The following is a 16,884-nucleotide window of genomic DNA, read 5'->3' as shown; positions in this document are numbered from 1 at the left end:
TTTTTTCCTCTTAATTCTTTCACTGTAGATAACGAATTTCTTTCTGTATACTTGCACAATTTTACCTACTTATTGGCCTTTGTAGTGACCCATTACTATTTGTACTTTGTCGTCCTTGTAGATTGCCATAGTGCTAACATTGTACTTCTGTCTTAAGTTCTTTAGATAAGGGAGCGGACGTAAGGGTCCTTCTGATGTGGGACGGGACTGTAAAATGTGTTTTCCTATTTTTGCTTCTTGAAGCGGTTAGTAATTGTTGAGTTTAATTTTGTTAGCTGTTCCCTCAATGACAACGAAATTTTTGATATAAAAGACTCATTATTCTTCAGTTTTTGGTCAGTTGGTACTTTTTTTCTTTCATTACTTTGACCTTTTCTGAGAAAATGTTTTCCCCTGGATTATTATATCATGTTCTGATTCACAATTAACACATTGTGAAGATTATGTAGTGTCTTTTTATTATGGTCCATATTTTGACCATCATAAAGGATTAATTGGGTAAATTGTTAGAAAAACACGAAGAACAATAAATACAGGATAATATATTTTCAAACATTTTTTTTAAAGCCCACTTGGAAACATTCCAGTGACCTTTACACAGCAAAATAGTAAAATAAAAAACTATATTTAATAAAATAAACCTAACGGGTATAATAGACTCTATAATAAAGCGTTTTGGATCTCCAAAGGGAATACGAATTGTCAAACTTCAATAAATACACTCCCTTGCCGGGATAGGGATGGGATCCTGCGTAGACTTCATTTTGACAATCTCTTCGGTATACTGGCACGATTTCGTGAAGAAGAGGTTTGGAGATGCCGTTTATGGTGACGGAACCTGATTCTAAATCGCTAGTTCGTATCGTCTCTTCATCGAATACATCGTCGTCGTCGTCTAGTTCATCGATATCTTCGTCGTCGCTTTCAGAAACGTGTACTGAGACTTCTTCAGTCTTGGGGGTTCCAAATTCGAAGTATACGCCAAAACCTAATAAAAAGCAAAACTAGATTACAAAATATTTGAAGTATGCTTAAAAAATAACCGTTATTAGAGTAACACGTAACCAATAATTCCTAAATAATAAACTACAACAGTTTATCATTAGTTTCCGTCCTTATAAAGCAAAATAAAAGTTATTTTAGTGTCGAAATAGCGTTCTAAAACTTGTTTCCTTTATCCCATTTCTCAAGCACTGAACCTACTTCTTCTTTTCCAGTCGTCTCACTTGTTCCTGTTACAATAATTTTAGAAACTCATTGTTAATGTGCGCATGCAATATGGCGACCAATTATGAGCCTTATTTTCTTCATTTCTTCTTTGATTGTAAGATTGTGGCAATAAACAGCGAAGGAAAACATATTTTTCTAAAGAATACATACCTATGTCGTAATGGTCAGTCGCAAACTCCCAAAATAATCTCGACCCGTGAGGATGTGTCGGTACTCTGACGGTAACGGTTTCTCCGTGTCCCACTCTCACGACGCCGTCACCTTCTCCTTGCGATACACTTTGTTTGAAAGCATCCACTTCTGCTCTGGTCCACATACTGGCAGTTACGATGTTCAGCTCGTCTGTATCATTGTTTTGTGAGTTTGAAATCGATTTTTCGTCTGCCTGCAAAATATACGAAGTCAAAATGATTTACTAAAAAAGTCTGGAATCATAGGCTAACGGAAGAATGCCTCTATAGAAATTTTCCGCGGCCATAAAAGACTGGTAAAATGGCAAAAAAAAATCCAACAAGCTTCGATGTTCGACTAGAGCAAATTCAAAACTACCATAACAACAAAAAAGTACATGAGTTTAGGATGTTGGAACATGCAAGGAGTAGGGCAAAGGATACTATAATCCTTAAAGACCTACAACTCAGTGAGACGAAAAAAGCATATAGCGGAGTCAGAAAGAAAAATGAGTAGCTGGAGTACCAGTAACAAAAGAATAATCACAATGGAACTACAACTAGGAGGATAAAACCTGTAATAGTGGGTATATACGCTCCAACCGATGAAGCCACTACAAATATACAGAGAAATAATTTTGAAAAATATTAATTTCAAAACATTTTAAAATCGAAGAGGTATATTCTTACTGGGTGACTTTAATGGACGAGACAGAAGAAAAATATACAGTGCAATGATAGGAAAATACGGAAAAAATATACCAACTTGCAACGCCGTGTGTCCTATAGAACTGTATCAACAACATTCACTAAAAATATAAATTGGATATTTTAAACATCAATAATATTTTATATTCACAAATAGGCGTGAGATCAGAGAATGCTTAATAAGACAGCAATCACCGACAAAAATAATTGATAAAAGAGGAGCAACACTTGCTTAAAACTGTATTACTGTTCTTCTCATAGCCTTCCTTCAGACGTAACGTAATGTTGTGTTTTAGACATGTATAGAATTATTGCGTGTAATTGGAGACAAATTTGACAGTTGCCAGGATTGTATTAGCGAAATGTGCATTTGTTATGAAATAAAGGTAGTATGTTATTGAAATTTGAATTAAAAAATAAAACTTGTGATTTTACTGACCTTTGTATAAACTACTGTAACGTTGTAAACGTGACATGTTTCGTTATTTTTTTTCGAATCATTATTTTATTTCAATTTCTCTTGATTTTATTAACTTTCTCTTTAAATTTACTATTTTTGTTCTAAAAATAGTTGGCGCTCAACTCTTCTATCAACTAAATATCCTCTTTAATCATTATCTTTCAATTTTAATCTCTCACTTATTATATTCTATTTTCCGTATTCAGAACCCATATCTACTCCAGTCTATTCTATGCCATAGCCATATATAAAATGTCTCTGCCCCTATTCCAAGCAACAAAATATATTTGTCAGGGCTTTTGTAATTTCAGCATTTAATTTGCCTGGTACCGTTAGACCTGAAGATGCTTAGTAAAGTGTAGTAAGCGAAACCGGTCGTTTTGGTGGTAAAATTAAATTGATTGTGAGTAAGTCTTATTTTATTTCTTTTTTCCTATTTGAAATGGACTCACACAGGCAACACATTCATGATTTAAGATAGAAAACATTATAGAATGGCAGGAAAAGGAACGACACAAAAATAATATTATTTTTGAATGGATTGTACATGATACAGGTAAGTGAAGACAGAAAAGATGAAACAAACGCTATGTAAAGTAAGAAATGCATACGAGCTAGCAGAGAGAAAATAGCGATAAGAAACAAGTGATGCAGAGCAAATAGTAATTTAAAAAAAGCAAGCGGAGCTTTACTAACCATGATCTAACTAAAAATTGAGTATATATGGGAAAAGAATTAAAGATATTGGCAGAAGGAAAAATCCGTCGCAGTTAAACTTAGTAAGCTAATAATTGACGAAGAAATACGGACATGGGGCAAAGCGAACAAAAAAAAATAGAAAAAGCAAAAAACCAGTATCGAAGTGTTTGGTGGAATTTGGGACGAGCGAAGTAAATGGGCTGGCTATGTACCTTCTAAGCCACACAGAATGTTTTCCCCATATTTTGGAAAATATCGCAACAATTGACAACAACGCACTCCATAAGAGTCCATATATATATATATATATATATATATATATATATATATATATATATATTAAAGAGAGAGATCCTCTGTAAATTTTTGCATCAAATCTAAGGGTCCATTCTAACTATTTTTGACGCTTTTCTTGTTGGAGACACAACAGCCAATTGGATCATGACGAATGAGGTCTCGCTGAAAAGGGGAGGCTAGAGGTACAGGTTTAAATTAAATAATGTACAAAGTTCAAATATGTGGTGCTGCTTCCTGTTAGTATCCGGTGTTGGAGGGGGAAGAAGAACTAAGCTGCACTCACATACTGTCTTCATACAGGATAAAGATGGGGAACCTCTTGAGTACAAAAGGATTCTGAATAGACTGAGGATAAGTAACCATGGGCTCAGGATACATCTATGGACAGTCTGGAGTAGCAAACATTCAAACAAAACGGTTTTATGGACTTTCTCAAAAGGATTCTGAATCTTAAGAAGAGCTCCAGAAACTCCAAATGTTAGCCTTTTTCGGAATCGGAAAGTTAACTTTCCGATCCAAGGAAGGGAAGACAGTAGCAAGTAGCTCCAGTGAAACAGGGGAAACTTGTTAAGGTGGAACCAGCCCACTCGTAAGGATTAATGTCCAAGAGTGTGTTGGACCCACAGAAGAAAAATGAAACGACAACTCTTCGTAGTGAATAGAAAAATAACCCTTCTACAGGCCAATATTCGACACGCAAAAGTTATGCGAGACAGTTGCATATTGTCTAGGAAAAGGATTACACCTCAACATAAGATGTGATGACAACGCACGCCACACATACGAGCAGTAATACAGTCCGGTGGAATAACAGCGTAAAGAAGCTAAGGTCGGAAGTTCGAAGACTATTTAATAAAGTCAAAAGTAACGAAGGCTGGCTAAGTAACGGGTGTAACTAATTCATGGAGAGAATTTTGCGAGGAGACTACAGATATCCCGGCATGCTCTCGAATCCATAAGGATGGTGGTCCTGGCAAAGGATGGTGCTACCATTAAAGAAGTAGGTTTCCTAAAGAAGCTTAATGGCAAATTTATGGAGACTAAAGAGGAAAGTCTTAGAGAACTCATAAACAAGCACTTTCCGACATTAACAATTCTGAATGACGCAGAAAGGTGAACCAACATAGAACAAAGGCTGACTATAAATAAATTTCAGCCATATAAGTCTCCAGTGACAGATGGCATATATCCGATACTTTAGATTAGAGGTATTGACACCATACATATGCAAGTTCGTCAAAACCAGTAGCATCGAAGATCGTACCGGAAATATGGCAAAAGGTTAAAGTCATATACTTGCATAAGGTAGACAAAGTATCAGACCTAATACCAAAATCATATAGACCAGCCTATTAAAACCTATCGTCTTTTCTATTAAAAACGCTGGAAAGGTTTCTGGATAGGTACATAAGACTCGAAGTACTAAAAGATAATCCTGTAAGCAATCGTCAATATGCATACCAACCTGGTAAATCCACGGACCAGCGTTGTATGATCTAACTAAATAGGCTTATCTCAAAGTCAATGGAGGACAAAGAGATAGCAATTACCGCTTTTTTAGATATTGAAGGAGCATTTAATAATGTTACTACCAACACTTTGATAAAGGCCATGAGTAAACGAGCCACACCTGCAGTAGAATGTAGATTGAAAAGTGCATCCCTGGAGAATAGGATAGTAATATTGACTCTGGGCAAAACAATCATCAAAGCAAGAGCAAGAACACAAAGGAGCTCGATTTGGGCTGCAGAGCCATTGGGAATAAAGAGAGATAAAGGTACACGAAAAACACAGATGATTTCATACCAAAAATTCCTTGAGCTCTTAAGTTCCATAATAATGATAAGTAAAAGGCATATGACGTTCTTTTGTCATCAATACGTCACTCCTATTGGCGCAATCGTTACAGATAAGAAGTCAGGTAATAGGATTTAGTCAGCAGAATGCATTGGTAATGAAAAAATAAATATTTTTATATACCTCTAACTAATCAGTGTTATAGTTAGGTTTGGTCTGAAGTGGAAATCAACCCGTCAAAATAAACGCATTTTCAACAAAAATTGTTGTTAATTCTCATCAAAAATAGTAAGTAATGGGAAAAATACTACTGCCTATGGTTTTTTTTTGTTCAATTATGAATTAGATCCTAAATTTCCCTTCTTTAAACGAACTAATAACTTTTCTACTATTAAAAATGTTTTACCTGCTCTGCAACGTCAACGGCATCTTCTTTATCAGAATGAGCATCCTTTTGATTTTCTTTTTCTCTTTGTGTCGCCTGTAATTGTTGCATATACTGAATGTAGTGTTGTTCTTGTAGCTGTTTTATCAAAGAACCTTGTTTTTCGGGGTCACCTATAATGTCGACAATGAATATCGTAAAAATAACAACAAATGAGTTATTGTTATTCAATCATTTGTTTTATTAAGACGTTTATTAAACTAGACAAATTACAACGAATAATAACAATAACTTACTCAGTAACTTTAACGTTATATTAACAATTATTTTTGTAATAATTCATATATATTACTTTTTTTAAAGCTGTTTTATTCTTCTCCTAATCTTTTTTAATATATTTTTAATAATTTGGGAGTATACTTTATATTTTTTTGACAGTTAAAACACCGCGCTTGTCTTGACGAGATTGTTTGTTTTTAACTAATATTATGGCATGTGGTCTATATTAAATAAAAATCTTTGTTTTTTCTAAGGCTCAATATTTCGCCATTTATTTAATAGCTTCATCGGGAGTAAAGAAATTAAAAGATTATACACATAAATAAAATTGAATATTAAAATAACATTATTGCTGATGTATATGTACATCCAATAAAATTCATGTTAAAATTTAAAATATCTTTGAGCACGTTCGTTAACAATAAATAAGATGGAACTCCATCTGGAAGTTGCCAGATGAATTCATTCAGATCTTCTTCAATACTATGCTTTAAAGCAACAATAAGTTCTTCGGAACTCACTGTATGAGTATGATGCATCATTTAATATATGTTATCAATTAGAGTACTTGGCCTTAATATGGGCAAAAAGCTTGGAGCATAAAAAATATTAAAATTTAAGTAAACAAACCTGGATATTGCTGCTCTGCATACTTCCTAAACTGTTCATAGGTTTGTTGATTTAAAGCTAATTGGATCTGTCTCTTAATTGCCTCCTGTCTCCAAATTTCCTCTTGAAGTACTTTTTCTTCCTCCAATTTCTTCAGCTTTTCTTCTTCTTCCACCTTTTGCCTTTCCTCTTCTTGCTGACTGTAACATTTTTATACATTTTATCATGTATATAATATGAAATACAGAACAAATGATGTTGATATAATAAGAGAATGTAAATTTTAAAAACATTACTAAACTACATTTTTCACAGCAAAATTAAAAACATGGACCATTCTTCCAAAACATCATTCTTAAATCTTGTATGTATGGGCACTGAAATCGGGAGAAATAAAAAGTGATCATGAGCTGGTATTGTACAAAACACAAATAAAAACATGCATTTAATATAATACCATACAAAAAATATATAGGTATATACACATAAAAATTGATAGTAAAGAAAGTTGCACAAAAATTAAAGATCTTAGACTTGACTAGGGCGACTAGGCTAAGACTAAAAGCTGCCTCAGAAGAAATTGAAATAAAAAAAGAATGACAGAATAAAAGAAAATATAACATCACTAAGTGGAAAAGAAGTGGAGTTAAAAAAAGAAATGGATTGGGAAGAAGACTGAAGACGGGAAAGAAGGACAAATGTACAACAAAACTAACAAATAGACACACACTATATTATTCTGGTACAAAAGCACCACACAGAGCAAAGGAAGAAGTGGGAATAATATAAACAGATGAATTAAACAACAAAGTAATCAAATTTGAACCGATAAACTAAAAAAGAAAATATACATAGATACTTGAAAGAGAGTGTCAATCCAATTCAACTTTACACATTAGCAGGAAACACAAGAAGAAAAAGTGATAGAGAATTTTATGAAAAACTACAATTAACTTAAATAGCAAAATCAAGTAACACAGAAATAATAATAATGCTTCTGAGCCAATTTTTTTTGCCAAATTGGAATATAAATTTATCGACCAGATATATTTTATGTTATATTTTATCCAGTTAAATCACAATTTCCTGTACAAAACTTAAAAAATAACTCTGAGGATGATGTTTTGGAATAATTATTAATGAGGTCATAGCAGAAGCTTCACGCCATTTTGAGGAGCTTGTGCAAAATTTACTTTGAGAAGGTTGTTCAGAAAAAACTTGTTAAAATCGTTTGGAAAAGGATTTTAGCAAATATATTGTATTTAAAAATAAATGGGAAAAATAAAAGTCTTGTATAAATTCATTTATACAGGCTGATTCAAATCATTAATAGATAAAATAGAAGAACATTCAGGAATTAAAGAAACAGCAGACAAGAGAAAAAGCACTAACTTTTTATATAAAAATTAATACTATAGGAGCAAAAAGTGGATGTACTTACTTAAATATATACAATAAATAGGAAATAAATAGATTTTTTAAGGAAAAACAGAATAGAATCCTATCTATATCATAATTGTAAGTGATAATGAGAATAATAGTAAATAGTAGCGGTCAGTCTATTATTCATAAAGAAAAATATCCATTTAAGAATAATAAGTCAGATGTACCAAAGTTCCTAGTAGTAATGTGTGCTGCATATTACTAATAATATGTTATTATAGCTATGATGATATCCTATAGCTACTAATAAGGAAGACAGATCAGATAGAAAAGTAAGAATTTTTTTTGTTGAGGGTGTAAAAATCTTCTAAAGACGTGTGTTGGACTCAGAGTCACAGGATACACCCGAGTGCATTTCATCTCTTGGAAGTCGTGCCCACGGGTGTGTTCATGATGCCCTGCCTACCAAATAAAACCATCAAACAAAAAAACTCACCCACAAACCAATTCATTTATACAGGCTAATTCAAATCATCAATAGATAAAATAGAAGCCCTGCCTACCAAATAAAACCATCAAACAAAAAACTCAGCCACACACGCGCGGCTAATCTTGTTTAGACCGTCCTAAAACGCATGCGCGGCTTCCTTCTCTTCTGTTTTTCCCTTTAGCGTTTATGCCTGCTGTCGTTTCCTTTCCAGGATCTCTTTCTTTTTTATTATTCCAGTTATTGTCCCCAGGATTTCTTTGTATTCATTTTCTCCTCTTCCCGGCACTTCCATTATTCCGTTATTCGCCCTAACTTCTCCCACCCTTTCGTATAGCTCCGCCCTCTTGTTCGTGAACCTTTTATAATTAATTATATAAAGTCGGGTCCATCGATATTTCGTCCGTCGGCAAAATAAAACAGATAATATTTGTATGTTATGAAATTCGAGTAACCGATGTCCAGATACGTATCGCGATATTGGTTGTTTCACCGACACAAATGTTTTAATACTAGTATTAAATCATAAAATAACAATGTGTAATGTGTATGTTATAGTCAAAGAGCAGAAAATCTGATTTTGGAAAAACAAGCAAAACGTTATATTTCTTTGTTTTTTAAATGGTTAAAAGTCAAATGTAAAAAAAAATTATCACTCTACCACCCTGTCAGAAAAAATACTAGGTGAAACAACGGCATCTTCTGTAGGGCTTTTCAACGCTTCTCATGTGTTTTAGGCACTTGTTATATGTCATACAATTTTAATATTCTACGTCATACGTCTCTGGTATGTATAGTTATTGGTATATACTATATACCAATAACGTATGACGTAGATATATTAAAATTATACGACATATGACAAGTGCCTGAAACATATGAGAAGCGTTGAAAAGCCATATTAGCGTTTAACGATGAAGTACATAGACGAAACTGTGGAAAAGTATTTTACATTTAAGAAAATATTGTTTTAAACGAACTTGGCAATTTATAATGAAAAACTGAGTTGTTTTAACTGAAATAATCATCATATTAGCGTACCTTGTCTAAAATATTTCTCCTGCAGATGAACTCTCATCATCGTCACTATCCACCAGATTAATAATAAGTTGTCCACTGTTTGAAAATAATTGTCCTAGTCTTCTGTACTCATTTTCTCCTTTCACTACACGGTTCACTGCTTTTTTCCAGTCGGCACTTGTAATCTCTGATAGTTCATATCGAATTAAATTGACCAATTTCGCATCAAATTTTGGAAAACTATTTTTCCTCCGAATCCGTTTTTTACTTGCCCCAAATAAGTTCGATAGGATTGAATATGCAAAAATATGGTGGTAACCTCAAAAACAGTATGGCCATGTTGTATTGCAATAGTGTCCAGTATATATTGTTTCTTATAAGTTTTAGTACGAAGCACTTCAAGTAACTGCTTCTTATTATAGTTGTCATCAAAATACAAATCATTATCTGAGAGGAAATCTTTTAGTTCCTGTTTTGAAGACGAACTGTTAGGAATTTTTTTGAGAAGCCTTGAGTGGTAGCTAGCATTGTACATAACTATCACACTGCCCGGTGTTATATTGGGAAGTAGTGTATTTTTAAACCACTCTTCGAATATAGTAGAATTCATATTCTGATGATAATCTACCTACACTACATTTTTCTATTTTTTTTTTCCGCAAAGCATTAACCAATTTGACACCCAACCATTTGCAGATCCACAGTGCACAATAATCATCCGAGAACCATTATTCGTAGGTACGCCTTTCAACTGGCACCAAAGTAACTATCAGTCCAACCCTTGTTTACGGTATCATGCATGTCATACGATGTCTCGTCTAAATAATATATAGTCCGCTGTTGGACTCAGTATTATTGAATTTTTTTTAAATAATCTAAACGCCAGTATACTATCCTCTTACTTTTCATAATAGCCACCCGTTTATCAGCGGTTTTGTATTTGAACCCAAGTTTTTTCAGCCAACTACGTAAAGTGATTTTAGGGCAGCCTCTTCCCATCGCAACAAGCTTGGTGTATATAATATCAATTGTTGGTATTACATTTTTTTTGTATTCCTTTTCTTATAATACCGCTTTTCTTATAATACTGCCTTTACAACTATTTTCAAGATCATTTTGAAGATTATTGTAAACATTCATACAAATTCTTAGATTTTTCATTCTAAAACAATCCTTTTCTTTGGAAGTCTTAAACACTTTTCTACAGTTACAGTCTCAGTGTCATTGTTTTTTGTATCAATTACACTTAAAAGATTGTTGACTACTACACTTTCTCTACTACTACTTGGGTTCTCTTGCTCCCATGCACGAGAAACTGTGGGTGATTTTTCACATGGTCTAAACATTTTCTTTATACACAAATAGACAGTTTCAAAAAACAAACAACAAAAATTACTACTATTATTATAACTACTCACAACAAAATTTCAACACAACTCAAAACTAAAGCAATGCACAATGCACATCTATCTATAAACAAGCTAGTTGCAAAGATACAACTAAACTAAAAATTTGCAAGTCCAGTCCCTTAGATAAGGCACATGCCGGATTACTTATCGTAAATCAATCAGTTCGAAACTTGAAAATTGATACTTGGGCATTAGTACAGTTAAAATTGTTAGACGATTATATGTAGATGAAATATTAAGCAATATAATTGAAACTTTTTTCTATTTTTAAGGACAAAAAAGCAAGTTCATAAGCAGAATGTAATTCAAAATTATTCTGCACATTATATTTAAAGCATTATTTGGTTAAAACATCTCATTTTTGGTGGTAAAAAATATATTAAATACATATATTAATTTGTCTGGACTAAATGTGGTAAAAGATGGTCTGGAAGTTATATTTTTGTTTGAATTTGCCAACGGATGATAGATAGATGGTGTCAACTTTACCAATCATTTACGTTAATTTATAGTAGTAGTAATGTTATTATTTATTTACTCCGTAGGTTTTCTTATGTTCAGTATAGTGCATCCTGTATAATGACTTAACTGAACTAAATTTAACAGAAATTCATTTTCTTATTATTGTCTACTTGCCTTGTCTAGTTAAGTTTCCAAATGAATGAATACACAGTGACATAATTATTCACTAATTAACATTTTGCTTGACTTGACTTCATTAATTTTTTTTTATTTAATCTCTAACATATATGTAATTTAGTTATTTCAATATATTAGCATTAACATATTCAAATTATGTAAACCTTCAAATCAATTTAGAATTCAAAGTTCAAGTGATATAATATTAAGTTAGATACAGTACAGATTATAAAAATGTAGATATATTTCAGTTCAAATTTGGACAATTCTTTTGCATGCATCATCATGAGCATGACATATTTGAATATTCCTTTTACCACTGAACTAGTTTTTTTTTTCATTTCATTTGTAGTTATAACCAGTTGTACTTCAGCCAATTGACTTATGGTACATTTTCTGTCTATGCAAGCTTTAAGCTGTTTTCTATAGTTAATAACTACTTACTTAGACAGAGTCAACAGCTTTACATACCTCCAAAGCAATTGGCGAATGGATTTAGTGTCCGCAGTCATATAAACCCAAACAAACAACAAATACCTCCAAAGCAATGTGACAGCTCAGTTAAAATAAAAATTTCTGGTGTCTACTAGAACCAAACCCTGGCTGTCTGTCTGAGTACATAGGTACTGAGCTATGGCTGCCACTTTTGTCGATCTTGGCCAGTTTGACAATGTTCTTCCAGTTTTTTCTGAGCTGGGTCATTCTTCATACCCTTACAATAGATTTCCCACAATTGACAAGCCACCTGTACAAATTTTACCATTTGTCGACTTTTTTTTATTTTCTGTTTGTTTAAAATTAAGAATTTATATGGGATTTTTTAAATTGTTTTAAGTTTAATGATACATTATATTAAATAATTTAATCTTGTTAAAGGATACTGGGAATAAGTAGGAATATAGAGTTATGGCGAATTATTTTAAATGGAACAATAAATTCTAGATTATCTACATTATACTTTTAAGAATTACACAAAGAAAATCATAAAATAATTACCTATTTATAAACTAATTACCTAACTTTACTACAACCTATAGAAAATAATGTAAGAATTTGTCAAAAATATTTTACATTTCATTGTGGGATTAATGATATGAATAAAAAAAGTCCATATTTCTTTGCTTTTGCAATTTTTGATATATAAAATGTGTTCTATTTTATTCTTACTGTTCCTAGTAAGCCAAGGCAAGTACAATAATAAACCATAGCAAAGTCTAACTAACATTCCAAACAAGAAAGTTATTTTATGATAAATATATAGTACTTACGCTCGCCTTTCTTGTTCCTTCTTTTCTCTCCTGTGTGCCTCTATGTATGTCGAAAATAAAGGACATTTTCTACTAAGTAATTCTACAAAACCTGCCCTAGCTTGGTCGGCCGAAAGTTGGCCCAATTTTTGCCACGCCACCCTCCTATCTCTACCAACAACATCTAAGGTCCCCAAGGGGGGTAATTTATGTACTGCGTCAGCGTAGGGGCCGTGAAGTACTTGTTGGGAGAATGCTACTAATTGTAATTTGTCTTCATAGCTAAAGTGTACTGCTTTACCTTCTTTTTCTAGGGAATAATCAGAATGTTTATGTGGAACTAAGATATCACAAATATTTAAATTTACCTTTATAAAAGTTAAAACCTAATTTATACACTTCTTTTAGGGGCAGACCATATTCTGCTGTTTCTAGTATATCAGTACTTTTATTGCTTATTATAGTATTTCCATTTTCTAACGCTGATTTATTAAAATTATCAGAAATTTGGGAACTGTCACTTTCGGTAGCCATAGCGAAGTGGTGACGTTTATTATTGTCTTCTTCTATTCTTGACGGTGCTTTTATTTTTATTCTGTCAAAAATAAATTTTTTCTGAAAACATTGTAGACTTCTCTGCACTTTTGTCTTATTTGCATTGATACAATTTTATTCAAAACAAATTTTACTGTTTATTGTACAAATATAAAATGCAATTTTTAAATACTTGTTAAACACAGATAAATTAAATAAGAATTAAACCATAGAGGATGGAGGCCATTCATAAAAGTGACAGGTGGTGACAGTAACGTTGACACCATAAGTTAGGTTAGGTTAGGTATTTAAACAGTGTATTTAAATCTCAAAATATTTTTCTCATTGTTGTTCTCATATAAACAAAAATAAATGGTGAGATAATAAATGTTGTCACGAAAGATACATATTATTTCAAATATTTATTATGGTATTAACTGTTCATTATTTCTAGGGCAAATCAAAGAAATCTAAAAAATCTAAAAGGTATTCCAGCTCCGATTCTGAAGATGAATGGGTAGAGAAAGAAGTTGTAGAATCGAAAAAGAAAAAATCCAAGCACAAAAATAAAAAGAGTAGTTATAGCTCCTCGTCAGATTCACAATCTAGCTCAGATGAAATATATAAGAAAAAGAAGAGCAAAAAAAATAAAAATTATGAATATAGTTCCAGTAGTGATTCTTCTGATGAAGATAGAATTAGTAAATGTAAAAGAAGTTCATATAGGTCTAGATCTAGAAGTCCCCCTTACAAGCCCACTAAGGAAAGTCAAGAAAGTAAGTTACAAAAACAAGAATCAATTGCACAGAGAGAAGAATGGATGAACATTCAAACTAAATTTTTAACATCATCTAATTCTGATCGAAAAAAGGAAAGAGATGAGCAAAAGAGGTTAGAAAGGGAAAAACAGCAGTATGATCCTAGGAACTGTGATAGAGAACTGAATCCCTACTGGAAACATGGCGGAGATGGTTTGCCAGGTTTTAAAAAACCAGTACTTTCAGATGATGAAGATTCAGATAGAAGGCACAGATCATCAGGTTACAGGTCTCAGTTGCCAAGTACTGGAAGTTCTAGTTGGAGAAAGAAGCAAGATAGTGATAGTAAATCCACTAGGTATGTTAAAAGTGACCAGTGTATGGTACAACTGATAATATTATTTTTAATTTATTTTATAGACCATCCAGTAGTACATCTAATTGGAAGAAAAAGAAAGATGCTGAAGAATCAAAAACAAATAACACTGTAAATCCTTCAGGCACTGTTACAGATACTACAGAAATTCCAGAAACAGTTGAGTACACAGAAAAAGATTTGAATGCTTTAGCAGCAAAATTAGTTAAAGCTGAAATAATGGGAAATGAGAAACAAATCACAGAACTAAAGGAAAAGTTAGAACAAGCAAGAAAGTCAGTGCAACAAAAGGCAGCAGGAGATGAAGAAGTTTTACTTACACAAACTGATTCTAGAGGCCAATCCAAGCCCTTGAGATTGCAATCAGAATATGGAGAGTCCAGTAATTCTAGAAAGAAAAAGAGAACTGAAACACATAGGGACAATCAAAGAGTAAGATATTTTGCAGATGATGATAAATACTCATTAAAAGAAATGTTTGAAAATGAAAAATATCAAGCTGGAGCTGATCAAGACAAAGAGTTCATCAAAGCTTATAGTAAAATTAAAAAGAATGATGATTTAGATGATATATTTTCAGATAATATCAGAGAGAAACACTCAGATTCAAAGACTGATGAGAAAAATAGGAGTAAGGCTATACAAGATCATAAAAAAGTGTCCAAGAGTTTAGACAACTGTGATAGATGTATTCAGTCAGAGTCTATGCTGAAACATTTAATGGTATCCATGGGAGACACTCTATATCTGGCTCTGCCATCATTTGAACCATTAACAGAAGGCCATTGCCTTATAGTTCCAATAAGGCATACCCCATGTGCTACTCAGTTAGATGAAAATGAATGGTCAGATATCCTTGATGTAAGGAAAGCTCTTGTAAGACTTTTTAAAGAACAAGATGAAGATGTTATATTTTTTGAATCTGCTAAAGGTTTACATAGATTTCCCCATATGGTAATAGAGTGTATACCAGTACCCAAAGAAGAGGGTGACTTAGCTCCAATTTACTTCAAGAAAGCCATTGATGAATCAGAAATAGAGTGGGCTCAAAACAAGAAATTGGTGTCACTAAAGGGTAGGGATGTAAGGAAAGCTATTCCAAAAGGTTTGTCCTATTTTTCAGTCTCTTTTGGCATGGAAGAAGGTTTTGCTCATGTTATTGAAGATGAACAACTATTTCCTAATAATTTTGCACAGGAAATTATTGGAGGAATGCTGGATTTACACCATAGCAAGTGGAGGAAACCGAAAAGTCAAAAATTTGAAGAACAAAGTAAGAGGGTCATGGAATTTTCCAAGAAATGGAAGGACTTTGATTGCTTGGTGAATTATTGATTAAAACAAATAGAAGCTGGGTTTGCTGCAGTTTGATTTAAAAACCTGTAGGGGATGAATATGAGATTTTTGTATATACTTCCTTCACCATATGTGAATTTTAGTTCTGTTGTGTTCTTTTCTTGCAGTTGTGAGGAAGATCCATTCTTCAATGGACATTTGTATTTATTTCATTTTTCATTTGTTTCTTAAATCTTAACACATTTTATGCACAACTGCCTATTTTGCCCCTTTCTAATATATTTTTGTCCATTTTCCAGCTTCTCTTCCTATTCAATGATTTAAATGAGTCCATTTTACTGCTGCCATTTCTTTATTTAGTTAAGAAAGCCATTCATGAATCAGAAATATAGTGGGCACAAAACAAGAAATTGTTGTCATTAAAGGGCAGAAGAAAAGCTATACCTAAAGATTTGTCCTACTTTTCAGTTTATTTTGGCATGAAAGGTTTTTCCCATCTCTTTAAAGATAAATTACTATTTCCTAATAATTTTGTTTACGAAATCATTGAAAGCATGCTTGATTTACACCATAGCAAGTGGATAACAACTAAAAGCCAAAATTTGAAGAACAAAGTAAGAAGGTGATGGAATTTTCCAAGTAATTGAAGAATTTTAATTGCTTGGTGAAATATTGATTAAAATAAACCTAAGGAAGGTATATATATATATATATATATATATATATATATATATATATATATATATATATATATATATATATATATATATATATATATACATCAGCTCAAACAGGCCCTAGAGGCCCAAGGCTTCAATGGTTTTCTTCCATTTCTTCCTAGATTATGCTAGGTTTCTCCAATTTTATACTCCTAACTTTTTTCTCCATTTTCTTCGTGGTCATTCTCTTTTCCTTTTTGGGTCAGCTTCAGTATTTATTAATTCTTTGGGGATTTCAGTATTTATTAATGCTTTCTGCACTCTAGCTATGTGTCTGAGCCATCTTAGTCTGTGAACTTTGCAATGTTTGAAATTTTTTGTTGTCCTTATATTTGCATTATTTGTTCTTCTTCTCTGGATCTCTTATTACCTCCATATACTC

The 16,884-nt window shown here is 32.5% G+C and overlaps 2 protein-coding genes across 2 annotated transcripts; one reads left to right on the top strand and one right to left on the bottom strand.

Annotated features, from left to right (window-relative positions):
* Nucleotides 1-522: 522 nt before the first annotated feature.
* LOC140445924 (Golgi resident protein GCP60) lies at nt 523-13,381 on the bottom strand. Its single transcript, XM_072538367.1, has 6 exons — nt 13,188-13,381; nt 12,841-13,129; nt 6,656-6,834; nt 5,768-5,919; nt 1,381-1,615; nt 523-988 (listed from the first exon to the last, which is right to left on the bottom strand). The coding sequence occupies exons 1-6, from the start codon at nt 13,351-13,353 to the stop codon at nt 642-644; spliced, it is 1,368 nt and encodes a 455-aa protein (XP_072394468.1). The 5' UTR covers nt 13,354-13,381; the 3' UTR covers nt 523-641.
* A 254-nt stretch (nt 13,382-13,635) lies between these two features.
* Nucleotides 13,636-15,843, top strand: LOC140445923 (CWF19-like protein 2 homolog). The gene is made up of 3 exons (XM_072538366.1): nt 13,636-13,728; nt 13,808-14,469; nt 14,532-15,843. Exons 1-3 carry the CDS (start codon nt 13,726-13,728, stop codon nt 15,820-15,822), a joined length of 1,956 nt encoding a protein of 651 aa, XP_072394467.1. The 5' UTR covers nt 13,636-13,725; the 3' UTR covers nt 15,823-15,843.
* Nucleotides 15,844-16,884: the final 1,041 nt, after the last annotated feature.

Source organism: Diabrotica undecimpunctata, chromosome 7 (assembly GCF_040954645.1).
Source record: "Diabrotica undecimpunctata isolate CICGRU chromosome 7, icDiaUnde3, whole genome shotgun sequence".
In the NCBI taxonomy this organism is placed as follows: Eukaryota; Metazoa; Arthropoda; class Insecta; order Coleoptera; family Chrysomelidae; genus Diabrotica; species Diabrotica undecimpunctata.
Note: the sequence above shows the minus strand (reverse complement) of the source record. Positions and strands in the feature narration are given on the sequence as shown.